The sequence below is a fragment of the Cyclopterus lumpus genome, chromosome 2 (assembly GCF_009769545.1).
Source record: "Cyclopterus lumpus isolate fCycLum1 chromosome 2, fCycLum1.pri, whole genome shotgun sequence".
Classification (NCBI taxonomy): Eukaryota; Metazoa; Chordata; class Actinopteri; order Perciformes; family Cyclopteridae; genus Cyclopterus; species Cyclopterus lumpus.
The window spans coordinates 10690731-10702474 of record NC_046967.1 but is presented as its reverse complement, the minus strand read 5'-3'; the positions used below and the strand labels follow the sequence as shown (position 1 = coordinate 10702474).

Here is an 11744-nt window from a genome sequence, read left to right as displayed (position 1 = left end):
GGACCGGGGCGCAGAAGGCTGGTGCTTTGCGGCAAGAGACGACCTGTTGCGACACGTTCGTGTCTCTCCACTACTAAAAAATTAAAAACCTTCCGCGGACTTGCGGGGCTGTGTTCCACCAGCAGAGTCCCGGTCCCGGTCCCGGTCCCGGATCTGCACAAAGTGGACTTTTTCCACGTATAACGAAACCTTTTTGGAGTGCGCGTGCGCGTGCGGTGAGTCCTATTTTTGGTTTTGAGGGGGTTTATTTTTTTATTTCATTTTATTTTTCGTAACCTGTAACACTTTTCTAGAAGACCCTTTTCGGTTCATAGAGTTTGATGGAACTGCAACAAAAAAAGGGGGAAAAGATTTAACCCACTGCCACATCTGAATGTCTGAATAAACTCGCCGCAGACTAAACGCACTGCAGTGATTTTCCTTTTTTAGTGTTTGTGAATGACTAATTCTTCTAACAGCCGAGTGTTTGAAAGTTTCCAAACTGATCCTAAAAAAGAAAAAGAAATGATGCCTTCATGCTCTTAACTCACCGGATTATTGTTTCCCCTCTGAAGCTCTTGGCAGCACTTTGTTTTCCTCCAGGAATGCCACACTTTCCAAAACAATTCAGTCTGACTCAGCAAAGCGTGTTCAGAGCCTTCAAAAAGGATCCTTTTTTTTTTTTTTTTAAACCCTCCATTTTTAAACTTTTTTCTTTTTCTTTTCTTCCCCAGTTTATTTGGAGCAGAATAAGGGAAACCAGTCTTGTGTGGATGCGCTCTTGTTTCTCTCCTGGATGTCTTGCAAAAAGTCAGTTTTTGTGTGTGATGGTGACTGACGTGTGTGTGTGTGTGTGTGTGTAGGTGCTGTGTTCCTGTTGCCTCCAGACTGCAGGGGTGGGTGGGGGGTTTCATGTGCCCTCTGTCTGCTCCCTGAACCCTAAAAACCCAGCTCTCTGCTTTTGGTTAGCCAGGAATGTCTGCTCGCCTTCGCTTTGTCCAGATCCTTTTGCCCAAAAAGCTCTCCAACCCCCTTCCATCTCCTCCTGGAGCCCATGCAGCGACTCCGGGAGCAGAAAAGCCATTAAATCAAGTTGAGCTGGGTTTAGCCCACATGAGCAAATAAGCTACTGTTTAAAAAGCATGTCTTCGGGTGGCATTGACAAAAAAAAAACGACAATGTTTGCATTTACTTGAACTCGGGGGAACGCGTTGAGGGTGTCGGTGACGGCTTTTTACGGCGTGTTTACAAGAGGAGCCGTAAACGTCTCGGCCGAGGACATTCGGTCCGTCTGCTGAGGAGCGAGAGGAAGGGAGTCTTTCACCTCTTCTGTTCGTGACCTTTTTACGGGCCCTGAACTCCACACACACACACCTGCTGTCCGGGGCTTGCACCACCAAGCATGAAAAGTTCTCTTTTGACCAGTGAGATTACAACAATCCTTTTTTTTTTCTTCTTCTTAAGTTCCTGGCAGGAGAGACACCGAAGCGATACTTCATCATGTGCGTGTGACGGTTCGTTCAATTTGCCATTTTTCTTCTCGTCGTAGATTAATTCTGTCCTTGGTGAAAGTACGGTGGGAGAAATATACAAATGGGTGTTTAGAAGAAGTGCAAAATACAATAGGAGGAAGAAATAATTCCTAAACACTGAGTTGGAGCTTCGTGGAGAACTCTGATTCTTGGTCTCTCACCTCCTGTTTGCAAGGACGAGGCGTATCTAGCTGGTGTAGATTTACCAGGCGACCTGATAAGTGTGTTTATAGTTTGATTAAACAGAGGTTGAAACACCCTTTTTAGAGGTCAAACATAAGCGTCCTGTGTTTTTGATTACACTGACGTCTAATATGAGCGCTTTGGTTCCTCCCTGAAGATGCTCCTGGTCGGCGAGCAGTGTTTTCATAACGGGTCGTGTCCTCCTGAGCGCAGGTGGAACCGACGGAGGCTGAATATCGGATCACAAGACGAGTTTCGGTGGAGGAAATGATGTTTTTAAAGGGACCTCATCGAGGGTCAGAAGGGCCTTTTTTGGTGGGGGGGGATTTGAGCACATGCGTTGTATTCATTGAAACAACCGGGCCACATATTGGTGGGGTTTGTAATTATATGGTGGGTAAAACAGATGTCACCTGGCAGCTGGACGCGTTCCCACCTCCCCAGGTGTTAATTTCAGGGTCACGAGGTCCGACTGTCTTCTCAAACAATCGAGCGTTCCCACACGGGAGGTTTTCTGAGATAACGATTGGATGTCGCTGTGGCCATCCCTCCATCTCTCTTTTAAAATGCAGCGAGGGAATCGTCTTGACTGACTTTTTTTTTTTTTGTTTTCAAGATCTGAGAAGTGTTTCGAAGGCCTGTAATTTCCTCCTCGTCTGGAATCTGGATCCAGCCAAATGCGAAACATGTTTTCGTAGCTTCTCGGTGTAGCCGGAGAGTATTTTTAACACGAAGGCTCTGTGATATTTTTCTCCGGGTTCTGGGCCGCCTCGTGGCGAAGGCTTCCGAAAGGTGCCAAATGGAAGAAGGCTTTCGTAAAAGGAATGGATGAGTAACCTGGCGAGTGCGGGCCTGAGCATCGCGCACTAATGCGAGGAGACGTGTCTACAGATGCTCGACATGGCCACAGCCTTGTCCTGTTCCAATGAGTCATGAAGCGCTGGTTATTTTCTCAACTACACCCTGTTCTCTTTGGCGTAGGCATGCGGAAGGTAGAGGCTCCATTTGTGTTGGTGTCTTATACCATTCGCGTTATTGTGGCGTTTTAAAAGTCCAGATATTTAACCAATCTGGTCCTGCATACCTTTTTTGTTTTGCTGTATTTAATTTTAGTGCTCAAATGGGCTTCAAGACGGTTCTCTTTCGGCTGGATTTTTTTCTTGTAAAGTTATCAAACTACAATACAGAGTCTGACTTGTTTCAAATGAACCTGCAGAACTCTAAGTCAAGCTTTTCTGCACCTGCTCGGTTCTCCTCTTTTATGTGGAGGCCGAGTTAGGGTATCAAACTGTGCTTCTTAAAGAGCTTAAAGCGATAACCTCTGGCTCTGGGAATGCGCCCCTCGCCATCATAAGTGGCTCCGGCTGAGCAGGTCGGGGTGCCGCAAGAACGTGGGTTCACCAAACCGCCACCGGGGCCCAAACGGGCCCGAGCGTGTGGTGTAGTTTCCACATGGATACCTGCATGTCTCGAGAAATCTGTATCCGATTACAACAAAGCATGTGGCTGTGTTTATTCCTGAGCCCTGCGGTTGCGGTTTACCTTGCATGGCTGTATTTGCTCTTGCATTCTTTGTGAGAGTGAGAGAGTGAGAGAGAGAGATTCAGTTCTGCCTCTGGGGTTTAAAAAAAAAAAAGAATCGTCTGAAGGCATATTTCCATTGTAGAATATCGAGCCGATTTTTTTAATTTAATGGATTAATCAGTTGGTCTGTAAAATATTCAGAATGAATCACTATTTTATTAGTCCAAGGCGATGTCTGGTTTTGTCCATCCAACAGTCCAAATATAGATATTCAGTTTTAACATCAAAAACCCAGCAAATAAGGCTGTGAATTAAAAACATTTGATGAACAAAAATATTTAGTTTCAACTTTAATATCAAACTGTAGCCGACTAAACGACTAAACGCTGCTTATAGTCCGTTCATTCTAGTTTACGCAGTACAAAAACCACATGTTTGCAAAGCAATTACCAAGTCACGGCAATTAGGTGGGTCATTAAAATGTCAAAAGGAAGATAAAACCAAAGAGTGAAAGTATTTTTATTGCCCGTGACATCAGCGTTATTTCTTTTTGTTCTCTTCTTCCAGAGCTCGCTTAGCTCCCCGGTCCTCTCGGCACCATGAGTTGGAGCTTCCTCACGCGCCTGCTGGATGAGATCTCCAACCACTCCACCTTCGTGGGCAAGATGTGGCTGACGGTGCTCATCGTCTTCCGCATCGTGCTCACGGCCGTCGGCGGCGAGACCATCTACTACGACGAGCAGAGCAAGTTCGTCTGCAACACGCTGCAGCCCGGGTGCGAGAACGTGTGCTACGACGCGTTCGCGCCGCTCTCGCACGTTCGATTCTGGATCTTTCAGGTGAGCTGCGCGCCACGTGAGGGGACTCGCCGATCGGCGACTCCGGCCGGGAGCGTTTCGGGGGGACGAGGGGCCCTTTAAGGACCATTACCTCTGACTACGATGATCTACAGTCAACAACGGCGTGTCCTCTTTGTCTTTCTTTTTGTCCAGGTGATCATGATCACCACACCCACCATCATGTACCTGGGCTTCGCCATGCACAAGATCGCCCGCATGGAGGACAGCGAGTACCGGCCCGTCCGCAGCAACAAGAAGAAGAGGATGCCCATCGTCAGCCGCGGGGCCGTTCGGGACTACGAGGAGGCCGAAGACAACGGCGAGGAAGACCCCATGATCGCCGAGGAGATCGAACAAGACAAACCCGACAAGGCAGAAAAAAGTGAGCCGGCAGTGAAGCAATCGCAAGTTTTTTTTTTTTAGGTTCTACTTTCTTTGGATGCTTCAGATTCTTTACCTCGGATCTCTTTTTATTTTCAAGGCTCGGAGAAGAAGCACGACGGCCGGCGGCGGATCATGCGCGACGGCCTGATGAAGGTCTACGTCGGCCAGCTGCTTTGGCGCACTTCCTTCGAGGTCGCCTTCCTGTTCGGCCAGTACGTCCTGTACGGCTTCGAGGTGATACCCTCCTACGTCTGCACCCGGGTGCCGTGCCCGCACACCGTGGACTGCTTCGTGTCGCGCCCCACGGAGAAGACCATCTTCCTGCTGGTGATGTACGTCGTGTCTTTCCTCTGCCTGCTCCTCACCATCTTTGAAATCATCCACTTGGGCGTCGGCGGCATCCGCGACAACTTCCGCTGGCGGGCCACGCTGGGCTCTCGCGCCCCTCCCCCGTCGTCCTCTCGCATGGCGCCCACCGCGCCACCGGGGTACCACGCCACCATGAAGAAGGAGAAGCGGAAGGGAGATCTGAGGGACTCGCCGATCGTCGACTCCGGCCGGGAGAGTTTCGGGGACGAGGGGCCCTCGTCCAAGGAGCTGGAGCGGTTGAGGAGGCACCTGAAGCTGGCCCAGCAGCACCTGGACCTGGCCTACCAGGCGGATGAAAGAAGCCCTTCACGAAGCAGCAGCCCGGAGGCCAACACGGCCGCACAGTCGGCCGTCGAGCAGAACCGCCTCAACCTTGCCCAGGAGAAGCAGGAGGAGGCCAGCGAGAAAGGTAATGAGCACTCGTATAACGGAGAATGGAATATCATTTTTATTAGATTTTTACATAGTTAAGGCCATAAATATTAGTCCATAAACAGACTGGAAAGTTGATAATTTCAGTTCTAAGCTAAATATATTCACGAGTTTTAAGGATTTACTACTTTTGGGTGTTCTTGTGGGACTGAACAGGGAAAATCATTCATACCTTTTTGTGTTGAGTGAACAATTTGAAGACAATGAGAACGCTTAACCTAAATTGTCCTAGATGCAAACTGTTTTGTTTTAACAAAAGGTTCTAGTAGTACATTTTTGAACTGGGAATGGGTTAAATCAATTATCACAACATAACAGGTCAGTGAAACACTGTTACCCGTCCTGGTATTGGCTTAAAGTGAACAAACATGCTGAATCTGTGTGTGTGTGTGTGTGTGTGTGTGTGTCCTTCTCCTAGGAATACATGCCTGAACGTGCTTCCTGCCCCAAACGTCTGTTCTAGCCTTACACATGGGGGGGGGGGGGGGGTGCACACATGGAGTGCAGTCAGACCACTGAGGGAGACCAAAGCGTGTGTGTGTGTGTGTGTGTGTGTGTGTGTGTGTGTGTGTGTGTGTGTGGGTGGGGGTGGGGGGGGGGAGAGAAATATGCCTTTCAGTATTCGAGGTGAGTCAGAAAAAGAAATTAAAAAAAAAATGCTGACGCGGCTGTATTGTGACATGGTTCATCTCCACGACTCTAAACTTGAACGCCACATCTCTAGTTTCATCTCCGACCCACGTTCAAACCCCGAGGAACATCGTCTCCGCCCTGTTCTTTCCACCCACTCTGTGGTTTTGTGGCCATTCAATAATAATCCACTTTTTTGAGGATTATCGAAAGTGTACTCCGGTCGTCTCGGTCTCATAATAAAAATAAAAAAGGCTCTCTGTTTATGAATGTTAACGTCTCTCTCCGTCGGCCTCGGAGGGAGAATCTCAAACTCTCGGTTATGTCTTTTCTGGAGCGAGTGCAGATGAGAAGTCATGTTTAATTTAAACACATTTTGATGTTTACCGGGCCACGCACACCATTTCAGAAATATTTTTGACAGAATTTTGAAACCTGTTTATTTGCTCCAATCGGCCCAAAATGTTTACCTGGGAAATGCTTGAATTCTTTATCGACAGGAAATGTTCCAAGGAATTTCCAAGAATCCTTTTTTTTTTCTTCTTGTACAATCAATTCATATAAAGCACTCCATATATTTTTTATCGGTACCTGTTTTACTATTTCTATTCTATTTCAGAATATTTTTTGGGGTTAATTTGCCACCAATTTCACAGCACTTCTGAAAAAACAGGCTCTTGGATGTTCGTATATCCCTCCGCTGTAAATTATATACTCTAAAAAAAAAAAAACATTATTCATCACAATGTTCATCTTTTGCAGAAATTGAAAGAGTAATTTCACAATTTTGTAGGTTTTTTTTTTTCCGATAACCGTCTGGAAACATCTGTCTTCTGCGATTTACCGTCAACAATGAAATCTTTTTGAAATTGACATTCTTCTTTGGTGAGACATATTTTCCATCCTTGACGTGCACCGCCAGGCCTCCGTTGTGCTGAAACATGGACGCTTTCATGGATCCTGGAACCCCCCCCCCCCCCCCCCCCCCCCAAAAAAAAAGAAAGGATGACAGTTGGCTGCTGACACGCAGCCCGGCGCCATGTAAACACGTATAATCTTCGATTCATGGCGGGGCTTTTGATCAATAGCTTTCAGCGTTCATGCAGAGTTCACACTTTTTCATAGCCTGTCGGATGGTTTTATGATCTTTTGGCTGAAATAATGATATTTGCGTTGCCAAAGAGCATTTTTGATGCTGTAATTTTTTGTAATCATCTCACTTCCGCTTTTGCTACGTGTGGCAAGGTACGACATTCCATTTTGAATATGATATTTCGTCAATGGATAAAACATTTGTTTTGTAGTTTTTGTAACTGTGTAGAGATTATTTTGTTTTCAGAGGAAATAAATATATTTGAAAGTTACGCTTTGGACTTTTTTTTTTTTTTTTTTTGTAAATGGTTCGAAAGATATGAAACCATGAACACGATTGAGACTTGTGTTTTCAAATCAATGGTTTAATAATCGTACATTGCTAACATAAGTCAGACTGTATGTGAAGGCATTGATGTGAAAGGAAGCGGCGTCAAAGTAGACGTACACTGCCCTCTAGAGGCCAGAATCGAAACAATGAAAAGCAATACAACGCTGGCCTTGGAGGAGTTCTACTTTAAGTGGCATGCAGAGCTTTAAAGGGCCCGCATTAACACACACTTTATAACTTGCTACAAGTGATATCTGAAGTATTATTGGCTCATATTTTCTAAACACAATGGAGGTGAATTGAATACAAGTCATGCCCATCTGTGCTTTTAAACATTACATTTGGAAAAACTGATCTCAAAACCTCGGCACAGAAATATTCCCCTTGGCTGGAAGGCAGAACACTAACACCAGTGCTTTTGTTTGGGTGTACTGGCCCTTTAAGCGTTCAGATACAAGTACACTCCTCAGGTATAATGTTGGGCAAGGTCTCATACTTGAACGAGTACCCGCCGTCAGAGGTCGTGGTGATCCTCAGGGACTTCATGGTGCCTGGGACCGGAGCGCAGCACTGTGTGATGCCCAGCATGGCGGCGGTTCGATCCCCGGCTGAGCAGTTCCCACGGCAGTAGGAGAAAGTCAGCAGCTTTGGATGGACGATCCAGCTGCCCCAGCCCAGCTCCTCAAAGCTGATCTCCATCTCTGTCCTGAGGCAGTCACCGTGCTCGGGTCTCTCCTTAGAGGGCCGCTGGAGCAGGTCCACACCGGAAGAAGACCAGGGGATGGTCACCGGCGCGCGGCGGCGCCGCGAGCGCACGGGACCGCGAGGCTGAGCGCGCAGGTGAAGAAAGGGCGTCTTGTCCGGCTCGTCGCGGTGGCACCGACAGGCCGGGCAGCGGACCTGGAGCAGAAAGGGGCCCTCGGCCACAGAGGCCAGCGGGTGTCGGGCCAGCTCGTAGGTGCTCCACCCGTCTGCGCTCGTCGCCGGCGCGGCCTCCGCCGCCCGAAGACGCCGCTGCGCTGACGCGAGAATGAACAGCGGGGCGGAGGAGTTGACGCCTTCGCCGGCGTAGAACCAGAAGTGGGCGGACGTGACCTCCATCTCCAGGTTGTTCACGGAGGGCTGGAAGTAATACGTGAAGTGGCTGTTGGTGGTCTCTCCAGGAGCCGAGTCCGATGCGCCACAGGGTGAGTCTGATCGAGTGAGACGAGAAGTGAACGTTGATGGCTTTGATTTACAAACAAGAAGTCATGCCATGAGAATAACTCCATCGTTGGCTTTATTTGTATCTAGAATATAGTGAGTTTATTGCCATATGAAATATGTGAGGTTAAGATAAATAATGACTATGGACTAGTTTTAAAGAAGGAACTATACATCTTATACACTTTGCTTTCCTTTTAGTTTAGCCAGCACCTCCATAGAACACAAATATTACATTTTCACATGTTCTGGGCAGTTTTGTTGCTAAATAATAAAACTGCGCTACCTTTGGAATGTAATTTGTCCCATTATATTATGGCCGTGTTTAATTTCAGTCCTTAAAAGATCAGATTCACCCCCCCAGAAAGTGAAATAATTTCTATAACACAACATTAAAAAGACCGAAAAACAAAAGCAGCAACGCTTCTCACCGGAGCCGGGGAAGAGAATGATTTGAGATGTGTCCTGGGCCGGACTGGTTCCACGGTTGACCCACGCTGTCCTGCTCGTCCTGCCGGGGGCACCCCAGGGCGCCTGCCTTGCGTCTGGCACGTCCCTGTCAGGACCCTGTGCCGTGGTCAGAGGAGGCTCCTCCAGCCCGAGGTCCTCCAGGACCCGCTCTCTGAACCAGGACAACACCACTTCTCTGGACAGCTCCTCTCCCCTGCAGGCTTGTGTCAGAATGGGGATCCACAGAGGGCCCAGGACCAAGAGAGCACAGGACACCATGACCGTACTGCACGCCACGACTTGACCCTCCAAGTGCATCAACAAATGTCTAGAAAATGGAAGTCTATGGCAATGTTTCCAGTGGAGCACAGCCTTTCTCTAAATATTGGAGGTCCAATTAGCTCGACACTGATCCTCGTCTGCGACTCTCCTTATTCTCACACATATTTGTTTGGCTCGGCAGCTATCTGAGTCTGAGTGAAGTCTGCAAGCAAAAGACGTTTGTTTCCAACACACAAGTGGAAGATAGCAAAGGATGGCCTTGACGGTTGGGATGTTGCATTAACTGTTTCCGTGGCTGTTTCGCAGAGTATCGAGGGAACGCGTCTGCAGATTTTATTGTCTTCTTCTTTGTGGCGTAGAATCGCTTTTGGTTGGCATAATGTGCATTATTATTATTATTATTATTGTAAATCATGTACGAAAGGCTCTTCAAACTCTTCTGCACAGGGAGTGTCCAGTCTTTAGAGTTATGCTGCGTTCATATTAGTCTGATAAAATGACATATCTTCTGTTTGTGTTGTCATGGGCAGAGAAAAATGTTTCACAATAATTCTAATAAAAAGGTCTATTTGAGTTAGTGTGAGCTGTATTACCTTCTCAAGTGGTAAGGATGCACACTTTGACTCCCACACACCTGTTTCCCCATGAAACAAACTGTAAGTGAAGCCTTCGAGGGCTCTCTTTATCTGACTGGCCTTCAATCCGTCTCAGAAATATATTTTCATAAAGTGTGTTCCTGTATGAGAACATTTAATCAACGGGCCGAAGACCAGATGTTCACAGACACTTTATTTTAACCAACCAATTGCATTTTATGGTATTCATCAGAACAGGAAGCTGGCACTGTTTTCTTGGAGAAAACAATGACATGAAGACTGAGTTTCATGATCTATTGCTTTTGTCTTTCACCTCATTGCTGTTCATTGTCATCAGTTTGTTCCTGAAACCTGTGTGTTTGAATCCTGCCTGCAAACCACATTTCTTTTGAGATAATAAGTTACAATTTAAACTAAAGACTGAGATAAGGTTGAAAGCCTAAAAGTGGAGCTGGAAACCCACTATTTACAAGTTCAAGAATGAACCTCAAGATGTTATATTGTAACAGCAATATGCTACAAACAAGTAATAATTATCTCAAATATACTCGTATACGTATGAATTGTTTGTTGCATTTAAAGTGAGACTGTAACCTGCTGAATAGCGCCCACTGTGGTCAAAGGTAGCAACTACAGTGTGATGGCACCTCCGACTCTGACAGAAAACAGCAAACGTCTCCTGGGTGAGTTATACTCTTTGTTTACTTCTTGTTTTACTTGTGTGGTGTTGACATGCACATTTGTGACATGAGTAATCTTACAATGTGCTGTGTTGACCACAAGGGGGCAGTACAACACTAATGCTACATCACCACACCTGTGCTTCACGAGAGTATTATTTATTTCCGCTTGCTCCTCTCATCAACATTTGTCCCAATAACTCAATGTAGATAATACATCTGAAATGGCTAAATAGTAAAGATCCATATTAATTATATGTACAGCCTAATTTCTTCAGCATTTAATGTGAACATTTAAATAATAATATAAGAATAAAAAACAAAAATGTGTATATGAAAAGACAGGTGCTTTTCTGTGTTATAGGCATATCCTGATTGTTTGAGTGCAGGCTATTATTTTGTATAATGGGTAAAAGTCCCAGAGAAATAAATAATAGGTTGGAAAATTGTATTTCACATCCCTTAGGACCTCCTAAGATTATTTTAAAAGACCAAAACCCAATTGTTAGTTTCTGAAATAGAATAATTAATTCCTGCATATTATTTTTCTACACATTTTGAAGAAACCAATGGATGATTTGGATAGAAAGCAATTATGAAGTCACCACACCTCATTGGGACCATGTTGGGAGACTTTTCTCCTAAAAGTTAAAAGAAAACATGACTCGCATGACACAATATTATTGCTTCAACTGTTTGCACGACCGTGCACAGTGCATGTGTTTATTGTCACACTTCCAAATCACACACAAAAATAATCCACGATAAGGTAATCGTCATTTTGTCTGGGAACAGTTTTGCCCAGATGTGAGTCGCTGGCTGTAACTGAACAGGATCCAAACCCGTTGCACCTGAGGGTTCATTCAAAAGAACAGCCGGAGTCACTTGAAACCTGTCATCTTGATGTACAACTATTTGTATTGAAAAGCACAAATGATAATATATTCAGGACAAAAATATTCCCCTCGCTCCCACTAAATTTCTGAACAAATACTCACATGTCTTCCACGTGACTTCTAGCTGGGAAACCTGCAGAGTGGCTCATATTCAGAGGGGTTTTTGTGCAGGTGGTCTGGTCGAAACGCCCAAATCTGGCATTCAGAATTTTAACTTTTCCGTTTTCTGAGGGAGACACAGAAGACGAAATGTCAAAACACAGATCAGCTGAAATAAAAGAGTCAACAGTTGATGAAACTTGAATGATAAACCCACAAAAATGTCACGACAAACCTTAAAAA

General features: G+C 45.8%; 2 protein-coding genes across 6 annotated transcripts; one reads left to right on the top strand and one right to left on the bottom strand.

The window, feature by feature from the left end:
• On the top strand, positions 1-5821 carry LOC117742626 (gap junction gamma-1 protein-like). Of its 5 annotated transcripts, none has more exons than XM_034550193.1 (5): positions 1-215; positions 843-1493; positions 3786-4057; positions 4211-4439; positions 4539-5644. In XM_034550193.1, the coding sequence occupies exons 3-5, from the start codon at positions 3818-3820 to the stop codon at positions 5279-5281; spliced, it is 1212 nt and encodes a 403-aa protein (XP_034406084.1). In that variant the 5' UTR covers positions 1-215; positions 843-1493; positions 3786-3817; the 3' UTR covers positions 5282-5644. The 5 variants fall into 5 exon arrangements, with proteins under 5 accessions (XP_034406084.1, XP_034406076.1, XP_034406093.1 ...); XM_034550185.1 differs by having other exon boundaries at positions 843-2686; XM_034550211.1 differs by adding an exon at positions 5661-5821 and having other exon boundaries at positions 2-215; positions 843-4057; positions 4539-5219.
• Positions 5822-7361: 1540 nt separating this feature from the next.
• inha (inhibin subunit alpha) lies at positions 7362-9414 on the bottom strand. Its single transcript, XM_034550317.1, has 2 exons — positions 8930-9414; positions 7362-8488 (listed from the first exon to the last, which is right to left on the bottom strand). The coding sequence occupies exons 1-2, from the start codon at positions 9264-9266 to the stop codon at positions 7743-7745; spliced, it is 1083 nt and encodes a 360-aa protein (XP_034406208.1). The 5' UTR covers positions 9267-9414; the 3' UTR covers positions 7362-7742.
• Between the last annotated feature and the right edge of the window lie 2330 nt (positions 9415-11744).